Consider the following 14,563-nt stretch of genomic DNA (forward strand, 5'->3'; position numbering starts at 1 on the left):
ATATTAACTTGAGCAGCCTCAGACCTAGTGTCTTGGTGTTTTAACACTGCTATGTCTAGACCTAATTGTGTTCAGCTCAATAAAGACTGCTAACTCAGCTCAGACAAGCTAACTGAAAGCAGGTGGAGCCCAAATAGAACTTTACAGTCACTGAACTAGTAACTTTGTAGAGATCAACACAAGCCATGCACACCTTTTTAAAGCAAACATTGATTTAGGTTTCCATATTGGTCAACTGTACTTTCTAATAATCTAGACATGGCATTTCAAGAGTCAAAAGTTCTGTGGAGTCACTTAAAAGCCAGTCTGAACATTTAGCACTCTGCGGGTTAAATAGAGTTCTGCTGATGCGCAAGGATAGAAAAAAAATGCCAGATATAAAGGATTACCTAGGTGTGCTCAATTCACCATCCAAAAGTAACTGCTTGCTAAGTAAAGACCTTGCACTTGTCAATTCTGTATTAATAGCTGTTTTAAGTTGCTCATAGAGTTCTTTATAAATGCAACATGAGTAACTCGAGTGTTTGTGGTTTTAGTTCAAAACAGTGTGCTTAAAGAAGCTGGTGATGATCGAGACCGTCCAAAGTTAGACAAGGATGCTGTAGAGCAACCTCAGATAAAGGTCCCAATAGAACCACCTGAAGAAAGGAATGAAAAAGGCGAGGAAGTACAGCTGGATCGGCCTGACCAAGGTACTGCAAGTTATGGCTGTATGAGAATTTCGCTTTGAATTGAATTTGAAGATTTTGCAATTTACAGACTGACAGCTTGGTTGTTTTACTGCTGACGTCAATACAAATTTATATTTGCTCCATCTCGGTACTGAAGAACAAGGCAGCCTCTGTTTGTCCTTGTGCCTTTATCAGTGTTCTGTGAGCTGATCTTGGAGATTTACAAAGTGGCTGGGGGATCATTTCCTTTCTAGTTTCCCCTTTTTTCACATTGGAAAGTACCAAGCTTTAGCATAACACGTATTCAGAGTTTGGGAGTGATGCACATCCCAGTTCGCATTGACTCTCAATTGTAAAAATTAGATCAGATTAAAGGTATTGCTAAACGCTTATAATGCAATGAACGAAAATGTCTTGAATAAATCAAAATTCCAATCAAAATTAATGTTTATTCCACTGGTGGATCAGAAATGAGGGTTTTATTTTTAAAAGTGCAATTTAAATATCTTAATGAGATAATAAATTGACAGCAGTGTAATTAGAAATGAAGATTGATGTCATTAGGTGCATTGAAATAAGCAGCACAGTAGGTACTCGCCAATGTGCAACAACCAAGCACATATGGGAGCCCCAATTTGTGTACAAAGAGCAAGGAAAGCCTATCTAAGAAAGAGGAGAAAGTAAACTGATTAAATTAGCCTGGTATTTTTTTATCCAAAATGTTACCAGCTGGTTATTTAATTTCTTCACAATATTTAAACTTAACCATAAAATGTTCCCCACAACCTTTGGAAACATATTAAAGTTCTCTCCTGAAGTCTGTCCATCATCTGACCTCAAATCTGGATCCCAGGACACTGGACAGCTGGTTTTTAATCCCCTGAGTAACGTCACAGGACTGGCCAGCCTGTTGGGTTGGTGAACTCTAACTTTCATCAATGTAGATGACTTATGAATATTATTGGATTCAAATCAATTAATCACCTTACTTTTGAGTCCATTGTACACACATTGACCAAGTGGTATTGATTGGCATATTACAGCTTCATGTTGTCTTGCTGGAACCAGAGACACACACATGGTATAAATATTTTCAGAAATCATGATTATATATATCATGAGAAAAACTTCCAAAATGAAAGATGATAAACACTTTTTAAAGTTATAATTGAGTGACAGCTGTTTTTTTTAAAATATAAATTCCCAGCTGCTGTAGTAAGTTCCTATAGAATTTGCATCTGGCTTTTTAAAAAGTTATCTTTGTTTTTAGGGGTTGCTCATCCTGTGGGAGAGGCTCACCGACATGAACCACCCATCCCACATGACAAAGTCATTGTCGATGAGGGAAAAGATGGGGATGAATCAAATGAACAGAAGCTCCCGGCAATAAAGGACAATCAGCCAAACGATGGAAAACAAGAGGTGAAAAAGAATTTCAACGAAAAGGTTAAAGAACTGGAAGAGGAAAAGATGGTTAAACCTGGAATAAAAGAACAGGGAAAAGGTGTTGAAAGCCACATCAATGATGCTGGAAATGCTCCAGAGATTGACTCAAAACAAAAAGGCCAGCCAGGCAAGATGGAACCTGAGGTTCACGTTCAAGGTGCAGTGCCCCTACAAGGTGGGGAATTGCAACAGCAAAAGCCGAACGATAACCACGGCAAAGTTCCTGGAGAAGAAGATTCAGTGATTCGTAATGCAGAAGGGAATATAGAAAACGTAAAGAACAAGGAGCTGGAAAACGGTAAGTTGCATCTCGGGCGGCATGAACAAGTTGGGCCAAAGGGTCTGTTTCCATGCTGTAAAACACTGACAATGATTCAAATGGGATTTATCTAAAACCCTGGTGAGTGCTATAGTGGATCCTGCAAATGGTACATTAAGCAGCCACATTGCAATCATGGTGGGGCAGATAATGGATATTGAGTCCTGTGGCAGGGTCATCAGTCAAGTGAACCACTTTGCCTTGGTTGGTTGGTTGCTAAGCTTGTTCTTTTATGACTGCACTAAGCCAGGTGAGCATTCCCTCACACTCTACCCTGAGCCTTCAAGATGGTCTCTCCAAGCTTATTCACCAAGAGAGTGAGCCACTCGATTACGCAACCTCTGCTTTCCTGCTTTACCACAATGTTGTAATGGGTGGTCCAGTCAGTAATGACCACCTCCTAAGGTGTTGACAATGGGGAACAATTACCAGTATTCTTAGTCCTCCTCCCCCTCTCCCTACCATGGTGCAGTGATTTCTTTGGCATCCAACTCTCAAACTGAAAGCTGTACCAGCTCTCAACTCCCCTTCATGCTAAGCCCTGGGAAATCGACGAGTATATTTAAAAGAAATTGCAGCAGCCTGTCTGCTGGCTTCCAGTGTTCCTAGTTGAGCTGTGCTAATCGAATTAATCCATTCATTTAATTATTTCCTGTAGAAATTGGGCATTTCTTCTCTGATAGCTAGCATTTTCTTTGGCCGAAAAGTGTTTAATATCGGTTGACCTGATAGCAGAAATAATTTTATATCTTCATTTGCTGACTTAAAATTTCCGCTATGCAGCTAACATCAGCAAAATGGCATTCTTTAATAAGGCCTGATTGATCTCTCCATGGCTGGGGCAAAAACCTGAAGTTGTGGAGGGTAGGGGGGAGAAATATTAAATTCAGAGAAATCGGTCTAGTTACTGTGATAATCTGTTAAGAGTACAATGGTCTAATGTCTCTACAGTACTGCTGTCAACCATTTTGTGGTGCAAGGCATTTTTATATCCCCTTTATAATAGTTCTTGCCTTTATAACAGTTCTTGCATCGGTTACATATTGTAATCTGTGTATGCCCTTTATATATCTGTAAATTTTTGTCTTAATTGGTTAACTACAATGTTCTTTCTAATTGGTGCTTTCTCTTTAGCAATTAACCAGACAGATTGCACAGAAACCTCTTCATAATTTCCATCCCATCATACTCCACTGAAAAATTCCACGCGGTCTCACTCTAAATTTTCTCCTGTTCTTAAAAAAAAAATTGGGAATTATATTTCTGCAAAATCAAGTTCAGGAAGGAAGTGCCATTTCACTGTTGCACAGGTGGGGAGATATTTCTGCTCCCCTACTGGATACCGGAGGAGGTGGACAGGGTTAACCAGGTACAGACAGGTCATTAAATATCTATAGAGGAGCACTGGTTATCGGCAGGAAAGCTACAACTACACGCCACCAGCTAAACTATGTCACCAAACCTTACACACCAGTTTTATATTCATGGCATTGAATTTATGAAGAACGCTGACGCTCTCTAGTGTTGGGAAATCATTTCTGCAATTGACTGAAAGGACAGATAAAAATATTATTTTAGGCAACTTCATGTTCCAGTGCTGCAGTAATCCAGGTTTGTGCTGATACTTTATAGATATATTGGTCATACATAGAGAAGTCAGTTTGATCATTTTCTCTTTTCACCCTGCCCCATTTAAGGTAATAAGAGAGATTTGCCAGCCCCGGAAAATGCTGGTGCAGCCGAAGTGCCACAAGCGCATGTCCGTGATGAGAGAGACAGTGAAAACGCAATTTTAGAAGAAAAGCAAGATGGAAAGCCAGCTGAAGGAGGAGAAGGTGAGTTAGTGTCAGAAAGTAGGTTGAGTAGTACAGTTTTTTTTTAAGGTATTGAAATTTATTTATTAATGTCATAGGTAGATTTACATTAACATTGCAATGAAGTTACTATATTTCTCTAATACTTTCTTAATATAGTCCAAGTTGTCTAAATTATCCTCTGTTCTCTCCCTTTGTGCTCCCTTTTTATCAGGTTTTAAAAAGTATTTATCAATGGAAGGTCACTGCTCTTTTAAAACTGCGTTCCCATTACATCCAACTAAAGCAATTTGGGCAATTGCAAAACAAAATGAAATTAATTTTGGAAAAACTCTGGCCGGTAGCATATTTCACTTAACACAAGGAGCAGAATGCACAGTGCTAGCCAGTATGTGGCTTTCTCTGTTATGAATTGTAACTAAGAAATGAAACTGAAACTTTTACACTTCCAGAGCTGTACTTGCAGAATTTGCATTTGTCAAAATACTTCATCCATTTTGGGTCATTTATCTTTCTGCTTCAGTGCCCCAGACATGACACTCACCTCTACTGTTTTAAGAGATGGACAGGCAATTTGCAGGCAGAAAGTGTGTTCTTCCTTCCTGTAGAGCAATATCTATCGTTTGGTTGCTGTGGGGAAACATAAACATGATCCCCATTTTCTACCATACTTTGGAACAATGTATTAGATCAGCAGATTAATGAGTGGTAACCATGTACTTGACTGAAATGTTGATGAATTTCTCACATTGTATTAACAAGCCTTGGACTAAATTTACAACTTCATGTTATTGTGCTTGTGTTCCCCTCCCTTCCGTCCCCAACTAAAAAGGAGATATGGAATAAATGGAGTTCAGGTGCAGATCAACCATGATCAAACTGCAAGGCTAAATTGGCAAGAGGGGCTGAAGGGACTATGCCTATTCCTATCTACCTAAAAGTTCCCTAATTTATAAACTAGAAAGAAAAATTGAATCGGTTTGAAAGTACAAAGGAAAAGCTCAGTTTTCACTTTATTTATCAGGAAAAATGCTGATTTCATGTTGACCCTTTTTCTAATAGATGATGAGAAACACATGGACCACATAGTTCTACTGAATGTGATTAAAGAACAGCAGGAACAGCAAAAGCGACTCTTAGACCAGCAGGAGAAACTATTAGCTGTGATTCAGGAACAACATAAGGAGATCCACCAGCAAAGAGTTGATGATGAGGATAAAGGACAGCAGGGTAAGAGTCATTGTGGAAGATAGGATAAGCTGAAGCAATGTTTTATCCTACTGAGCATCACTACAATGGAGAAATTCATCATGCATTTCTCAATTTTTAGCTCACATTTACCAATTTTAATTCGTTTAGTATTGTTACATGAGGACGCTATTCTGAAAGAACTAGAAGAACTAAAAACACTTCAATGAGACAGTTGTTAAAAACCCTGACTGAGACTCCAAATGTGTCTCCCATGCCACTGTGGTATTTCCTTGACCTGTCCCCCTGGCCCAACCCCCGACCTGAAGCCCACATATCCGCAATGTCCGAGACCCCTCCATCCATGTTCGAACCTCCATATCCCATCCACTTATCTTTGGACACTTGCCTTCTTCCTAGCCTGTTACTTTTAATTGACTTTTAAACTCACCTGCTTTACAGCAGCTACTGTCATAAAGAAGGCTGGGGTGGTGGGGGCCTCCTTCACTCCACTTCATTTACATTTCCAACATGGGACCAGTGCTGCCTAGATCTCACTCGGCCTGAGTCAGGAAGGTTGGGTGGAGGGGGGAACTGGTGGTGTTGCGATGGCGGCGTGGGCTCGTTGGGCCGAAGGGCCTGTTTCCCAGGCTGATTTTGTTCTTTGACAGTCGCTTAAGATTTTTAGCACAGCTAAGGCAGTACCAAATGGCAATCTGATGCTGCTTTCCACTTCAAAGGAATTATTGGCCCATTATATTACAATATATTTTCAGTTAAATAATCGCCCATTAGTGTGTGATCTTTTTTTAGAACAGACATAGGAGGTGTTAGAATTTGTAATTTATTAGCAGCTCACAACTGTATATGGCTCATGTGAATTTAGTAACCATTTCTGCAAAGAAGGTAATAATTGATATTTGATAAATTACAGTAAATACTGTGAACTTAGAACTTCATTGCAATCAGTCTAATTTAAGTGGCATCTTAAAATATACAGTGATAATGCTAGCAAGAATATTTCTTCATTATTGGCCATTCCTGTTGCATGATGTGATTTACCATCAGTCCGTTACCTCAATTCTTTCTCATCGTTTGTCATAACCATCACATTAAGATAGCAGTGGAGGGAAATATTAACATTTTGTGACATTATGACTACTCATAAGCATGTAAATTTCGTACCCATATTACCTTGTGTTCTTTTGAAGCAAGGTGTACTTGAAAGCATTTTAACCTTTTGATTACTTCACAACATTGCAATATGCTCCATCTCAGCTGTTGTTTGAGCGTCCCAAATATACACCAGTTGCCTGCTCTCATGGTCAGGGAGTGTTTCCACTTAGTGTCATAATTGTAAGCAATAGCTTAGAACCCTCGCTCTCTGTCACCACCCCCCCCAGTTGTCTTCCCCCCCCGCCCCCCCCTCCTGTTGTCACAGAACATCATTGGGGCAAATCTTGAAGCCATTTGTTTATTAGTATCATTGATGATCAATCATTATCTGTGTCTTGCAGATACATAAAAATTGATTAGATGTGATGTTTCATCAAATTTAAATAGATCTGCAGCTTTAATCCTCAAGCAGATTGGTGTTCCGTCGCGTGCGTTATTTGGAGATGTTAGCTATGCAAATGATGGTTTAACGTTCAACCTGCTTTTAAAAAAACTGTCAGAGAATCTCCACACTTTAAGGTTGTGATTGCTGAGGCAATAGATTTATGTAGTTGAAATGAATAATATTGATTTGTAATGTATTATTGCTGCTTTTTGGAGTGTTTTTAAAAAGATATGTGCACAGGCTACAAGACTGAAATATAGAAAGAGACTCCTGGAAATATTTTTTTCCCTTGGGGAAACTGGTTTGAGGAACATGATGTGAGCTTTAAAGTTGTGATGATGAGGATGGGTGACGTAGCTCTTGCGTTGTTGTTCGAAAGAAACTGGGAGAGAAGATCTGAAGTTTAAGAAATTGACCTAAATTTAAGTCAAATAATATTACAAACTTGTAGAATAAACTGCCATCAAGTGCCAAAAATATTGAATCTGTTTGTGCCATAGTGTACCAGATTCCTAGTTTAGAAGCAGAAATATTAAAATAGACACTTCTAAGAATAAATGTGGAATCCTATTGAGCTGTGTTGGCCTTTTTCTCATGACTTGGCTTCAGTGTTCCTGTAAAACATTTGGCTCACCTTTTACTTTTTTGTTTATATCTAATAGACGATGAAAACTCTGTGAAAAAACTGACAGGTGAAGAAAAAGATGATCATGTGAAAAATGTTGACTCTGTGAATGGGCAGAAGCCTAATGTAATCAATGCTGATTCCCAAGGCGACGCCAGTAAGGATCTACCAGTGGCTGACCACAACAAGGATGGTGTTGAGCTGAAAGGTGCTTTGCAAGGAGCTCGTGGAAATGGCCTTGAAAGCCAGAATCAAGCTCGTGACTCCAAACAGGATGGTGAAATTGGAGTTAATGTTGAAGCTCACCAGAATAGAGACAAATTTAAAGGAGCCGTCCAAAAGATTGATGCTCCAAACCTTCTCCCTAAAGGTAGGGATGGTGAAAGGGTAGTGCCACAGCTTGATGCTGTCGTCCCAAAAGTGGTACCACTTGACGGAGCAAAAGCTGCCCAGGAACACGGACTTAAAAATGCAAATGTCCCCTTAGAAAATGAGGTCGAAGTTCAAAGGGAAGGACCAAATGCTGGAAATAGAATTGCAAACGTCCCAGATAACGAGGCCAAAGTCCCAAAGATTTCTGAAGATCTTGGTATTAAAGCAAAATCAAAAGATGAAGTTCACAAGATTGAATCCGAAATTGAGAACAAACCTTTAAAAGCTGAACATGTGGAAAAATTTGGGAGTGATGAGAAAGTGAAAGCTGGGAATAGGGGTACATTTCAGGAAAATCCTAACCTGCCAGGCGGTCACATTGAAGACCGGAACCAAAAAATCCACCTGCTTATGGGTGCTGATAAAGTTCCCAAAAATCAAGGAGAAAATCTTATTGAAAGAGCACAAGAACACGATGAAAGGCAAATCGAGGAAGATCCAATGAAAAGTCAGAGAAAAGAGAAGGTTTTAGACAAAAACAATGACCTCCAGCAAGTGGACCCTAATGCACCACTAAAACACAAAGAAAAGAATCCTAGCCAAAAGAATGGTGAGCCATACAAAGATTTGAAACTCGATGGAGGTGGTGACCTTCGTAGAAGAAAGAGAGACCTAAGGCCAAGTATGGATGAAAGCCAACAAGATGACAGTGGTAGATTGATCATCAGCCTTGATCCAGTGCCAAACTTTAAAACCGATAACCTCCGAAGTGCACTGGAGAGCCAGCTGAAACAGGTAGGAGGAGCATCATTCCAGATCGTTCAGAGTCGGAAGATAAAGCAAGTGACAGATACAGAAAAAGATACGTGATTCAAATAATCTCCAACCCCATCACATTTCTGGAAGAAGCCTATTTGAAGTTGGAATAATATATCCCTGGACATGTACTAAGCTACCTTGGTGTCCTATGCACAGCTTAAACAGTGTCATGTCTGCATTCCATTGTGGGGAAAAAAGTCCACACAAGTCTGATCAATTCAAAAGGACTTCAAGAAGAATTCTGAAGTAACAGACCAAAAAAATTCAAACAAAAGCAAATAGTTGTCCGAATTTAGTTACTTGCTGAAATAATGAATATTCCACGAAGAGATTAACCAATAACTGTACCTGTGTAACTCCATATACTACTTGTACTGAAAAGCTGATTACCATAAGGCGTTGTAAAGGAAGTGTCTGTGAATTACAAGAAATTGCAATTTGTGTCATTCTTCATCTGCAATGAGAAGCCACCAAGAATGACTGAAAATAACTTTGCTGTTGGGATTCTGACAGTTAAATGTACCGTTGATTGTATGAAGGTCTGTTTCAAGCCTTGGAAATGCCATTACTAGTGTCTTTTCTCCTCTCAGGGCAACATTGCTGTTTCATTGTAAACAGTAGGCGCTTTTTGTTGTATGGATTTCTAAATGGTTGTTCATTAGGGCAGTTGATTGTATATTTTAATGTAAAGATTTATACAGTTAATGCCTAATTTGTTTACACGTGTGCACGAGAAAGCTAACTTCTAGACCTATTGGTTATAGTGGCTGATGTTTTCAAAATTTAATTTCAAACATTTCAACTTTTCCTCCCAAACTAATCCAATTCGGCACCTTGTGTATTTTCTTGAGGTCTGTTCCCTTAACTTGCTACATTAATTCTAAGTAAGCACATTGAATTTTACTGTAGTTGCACCTATAGTAATTTTGACACTGTGACCCCTGAGTAAATTGTTTGACAACATGATTTCTTTTTGCACATTGTGTATCTCATGGAGATAAAGATACAATATTTAATTGTAGCCATTTACCTAATCTTTTTGTACAGTGTACTCATAAGCAAGACTATAATTCGTCTGTAATGAAAACTAGTTACAACCAATATACTTTTAAATAAATAATCTGGAAGAAGGTCCTCTACACAATTTTCCCCCTTGTGTTCATTCGTACAAATTTTTAATAAAAAAACTGACAGTTTTTTAAAAAGTTGCCCTTACGAATTGACCTCTGTTTGCTTGCCATTTCTAATTGTAATTTGAGAATGTTCTCAAATCTGACTAGAATTGTGAGATTCCGTTGTCAGTGCCACAGCTATTCAATAAAAATATATAGAGCAGTTTAAATGTCAGTGGTAAAAAATCACGTGTCCAAACCAACCCTACAGAAATGCATTGGGACCGGAGAGCAAATACCAAGTCCTTTTTTTTCCCAGGCAAGGACAGGGAGTTAAAATTATATAAGAATGTATCTTAAAGCATAAACATAAGTCTGCTGAAGTACATCACTGGTATTTAATTAGTTGGACTGTTCAAATAATCCCATCTGCTGGTGTCACTGAGCTATTCCCACTTGAGATTTCCCATAAATGTAATTTAGTAATATATTAGAAAAAAACAAATTACGAACATTTATTGTTGAAAGTAGCCAGCTTATATAAACTCTGCACACTTGTAAATAATTGCATTAAAACATATAGTATAATGTGTTCTCTATATGGCTTGGAATAGGCAGTAGTTTCCAATTTCAGAACTTTGTTTGAATATCAATTTTATTTATGAAAATTGATCAGGACTGAGGACTAGGTTATTGTAAATACCCAAATTATTGTGGCCTAAGCATAGTCACTATTTTTGCAAATATTTTGAGGCTATTGACTTCCAATGACTCTTGACTTTCTAGCCATCACCAAATCACATAACCATTGGCTGATTTTTGTTTTTGAAAAATATTTGCACCCTATGTATATTTAAATTTCATTATAGCTGGTTGCTACCAGTGCTGTAAGGGATCAAAGGATAAACTCGTCCATGTACCAATTATTGTTTCTGTCTCATTTTAAATGTAATTTAAGTTGATGCATGTGCTTTTCTGCATTTGTCATCTAGTAACATTGTAAAACTGTAGAGCATCTGTTGTTACCAGCAGACAATGAATTAGTTTATTTTTAAATGAAATGATATTTTGCGCCAGCTCAACAAAGAGGATGAGTCTGCACTTAGACCCTGACTTATGCTGCTTAAACTACCTGATGGGAGATGAGCAGACACTGTATTTAATGCCTTAGCCTCTGGAGTTCCTTGTTTCCTGTAGATAAGTGCCTAAGTTCCACTCGATGCCTTCTGTCAAGGTCCAGCCAATTTTTGTGAACCCATCATGTGGGAGTGTAATCTATATTTCTTACTGCAGGTTTCAATAAGTACTGAAATCTGATTCCCAACTGGTTCCTGTCTCGAGATTATTTATCACCTTTTCTATCCTTGTCATTACTTAAATGTTTTATTGCCTTTAAAATACTGTATTGGGTTGAACAATAATTAAGACATTGATAAAGATAAACGTTGAAGGGCAAAATTTAAAAGTCAATCTTACAGCTTGTTACCTCACTGGAATTTGGCAAAATTTAGATGGTGTTTTTTTTCCCCAATCTCTTGAAAGATGCTTACATTTTCAACCAACCATGCTTTTTAGAATTGCTTATAATTTATTGTCCTCTGTATTAAGTTTTCTTCCACTGCTTGTAGTTAGGCCCTGTGTGAAATTGCAGCATCATTTGAAGCTGTATTCCTATGTCATGTTGATCCATCCTAAGTCAGGATTTTTCTTCAACTGGTCAACCTTCAGGTTTGAAATAAGGTGTGAAGTTAACAAAGTTAAATCCAAGAACCTGTGAAATAAAACTGGATGATGGTGAAGGTGGACTAAGCTATTGGCAGATTAAGATGGGGAAACATTACTGATGAGCTAATCTTAAAATAACATTCCAAATGAATATTAGATACAGGTGAAAATGAAATAGAACATATCTTGCGAATGCACTCTGTATTCTGTCCTATTGTAAATGGTTGGTTTATCAATAAAGTGCAATTAATAAAAATACCTTGTATAGAGTTTTTTTTCTACTTCATGAAAATGTTGCTAAAGGATAAAGGCAGACTAATAGCAAAAATGTTACTGTGTTATCATCAGAAGTACTCTGGTTCATTAAGCATTTTTTTATTTACTTTGTAGTGCAAGACTAATACATGAAAAGCCAAACACATGTAATAAACCATATCTCATTCATATGGTTGATCATAACTAACTTGCTGTTGTTACTTGTATAAATCCTACAGTATACATTTTCATCCTCATTTTTCTAGCTAGTCCATATTTAAACATCATTGAAAATGTGAATAATTTTGTGTTTCCTGTATTGACCATATCCAGACTGAGAGTAAAACAAGACCTTATTCTGCATATTAAAAATTCCAGTTGCTGAGGTTTTGGTGAGCGAGGTTTGACTTCAAAAGGCATTTTGGGGGAAAAAAAGTAATTTGATTTGTTCAACATTTTTCTTGGCCTCACAACAGGTCTCCCTTGATCTTATTTTCTGTTAATCCTTGGTGATTTTCTGTTGCCAGTTCCAAGTCAATTTTGATCCATATGTTCCCGATCCCTTCTTTACTACTGCTCTAACTTGCACAGATCAAACAAGTGGCAACCACAGAACTGTGACAGGAAGGCAGCAACACCTCCAGGATGTTTGTGCCTTTTATAGTTTTACTATCTGTTTAAGATGATATTTGCATTTACACAGGGCCTTTCACATTTTTGTGAATTTGTCCTGATCAGTATAAGATAAAAAGCTTCAACAGTATGTCTCTTTTCAGCAATATTCAAGTTCTGTACTACGAAGCAACTGTTTGCATATCCTTGTATCTAATTCAACAACTTGTGAACATTTGGGGAGCAGTGATGTATTAAAGAATTTATAATCCTGAGATGAAGCTGTTGCAAATTTATCAAGTGAAGATGTAAACAAACAGATTGCAGACTTCCTTCTTTGAAACATTGAGCTAAAAGATCAATCATTGAAATAATAGGGTAATATGTCATATGGGATTTTTAACGGTCAAGCTTTTTAAGTGACAACTGTTGGATGTACATCCAAAATTAGTGCACTTTTTTTAAAAAAAACTGTGTATTGCTAATCCTTGCAGGGAAAATTGAGATCTGAGAAAATGTACAAATTAAAAACTGAAGTGTATTATTACTGAAAAAGAATATGATTCAGACAGAAATTCAACGTTAGATGGAATTAGAGATCTGAGTAAAGTGGATACCATCAAACTGGTACGTTCAGCACAGATGTTAAAGGAGTGAATGTTTCATATCGCAAGCTCAGCTACTACTACCACCATTTCTCATTGAAAAGTTTGGCCAATAGAATTATCTTTACCGTAATTATGCCTACACTTTGGTATCCCAGACCAATGTGACATTTTCTTCTCACTTACCAATCCTTTGCATTCTACTGATGGATCTAGGCATTCATTCACTCTGAGGTTTACAGCAGTCACAGATACAGTGGCACCACTACTAAAAATTCAATTAATGTAAGGATCCTGAAAAAAACCACAAGATTTTGCATTGTGTTTTATGGACAAGTTTTCACCACAGTACCAGCAACTGCAATGTTTCAACCTATGATTTCAGCTCCATATCCCACCAAAAAAAAATTGTACAGGAGAAAATACTTTTCAATCCCAATTCAGTTTTGACCTCACCATTACTTTCCTGGAGTCCAATATTTGCTAATATTGTGAAAACTCACTCTCCTTGGGTACAGCTCCCATCTTTAACGGTTTCCATTCCACTTCTTCAAAAACCCATTCCAGACTCTCAAGCCCTGTTTTACCACCATCCCTCTGTGGGGACTGACTTTTCACACAGGTGTCACTGTTTCCCTTGATCCTTCTGTCTTATCCAAATATTACCTTTTATTCTTCCTGATCTCTCTACCTTGCCAGCTCCCTTCCCAGTTTCAAAAACCTCATCTGCAATTTTGCCTTTCACCACCCTAATCCTTCCCCTATTGCTTCAGCATCTGACCTACCTCTTTGTTGTTCCTTGGGACTTCTCATTTTAAAAAAAATCAGTGCAAAACTTGCTGCCCCTGAAATTCTCATTGTTTGCTAGGACGTAAACCCAACTTAATTGGTGAGATTTGATATTTGGGACTCAGTCAAGATAACTGTGCACCACCTTAAATTTTGTCCTAAATTCCACTGAAACTGAATATACTATATCTGGTATTTAAGATGAAGCCTTGCAAATAATTGGGTTCTAATTTCCAACTTACACCTCCAGAAATAAGGTAAATTTAACATGGATAAAGCTGATGTTGATAGGATATTTATGTTGATTTACCATGTTATATTATGCTGTTCAGTAAAGGCTTAGAATTTGTTATTAAGACTTTTGTCAGAATTTGTTTTGCTCTTTATTTTGGAGACTCCAAGCTTCATTTAGAAGTCTGCTCTAGACTATTTCAGGAAACCTCTTTAAACAGGACACTGAGCAGAAGGCTACACGTTGCTTTTCAACATAGCATTTGCATTGTTAATATTTCATTTTTGTGCAGAAAGGAGCAACAGTTGGCCACCGAGGAAGACAGGTTTGAGATAGTGTAGAAAGGTCTGGATAACATGTTCTATCTTAACCAACTTCATACATCAATGCAGATCATTCCTTCCTCTACCAAGAAGCC

General features: G+C 37.8%; 1 protein-coding gene across 3 annotated transcripts in view; it reads left to right on the plus strand.

Moving 5' to 3' along the window:
* slc38a10 (solute carrier family 38 member 10) overlaps positions 1-11,910 on the plus strand; it is a 129,361-nt gene extending 117,451 nt beyond the window's left edge. For all 3 annotated transcript variants that reach the window (XM_080209606.1, XM_080209607.1, XM_080209608.1), the window contains 5 exons: positions 537-692; positions 1,942-2,415; positions 4,134-4,271; positions 5,313-5,480; positions 7,662-11,910. In XM_080209606.1, coding sequence (XP_080065732.1) covers positions 537-692; positions 1,942-2,415; positions 4,134-4,271; positions 5,313-5,480; positions 7,662-8,866 — 2,141 coding nt within the window. In that variant the 3' untranslated portion in view covers positions 8,867-11,910. The remainder of the gene's footprint in view (positions 1-536; positions 693-1,941; positions 2,416-4,133; positions 4,272-5,312; positions 5,481-7,661) is intronic.
* Positions 11,911-14,563: the final 2,653 nt, after the last annotated feature.

This window comes from Carcharhinus amblyrhynchos, chromosome 21 (genome assembly GCF_965287045.1).
Source record: "Carcharhinus amblyrhynchos chromosome 21, sCarAmb.v2.hapA, whole genome shotgun sequence".
Classification (NCBI taxonomy): Eukaryota; Metazoa; Chordata; class Chondrichthyes; order Carcharhiniformes; family Carcharhinidae; genus Carcharhinus; species Carcharhinus amblyrhynchos.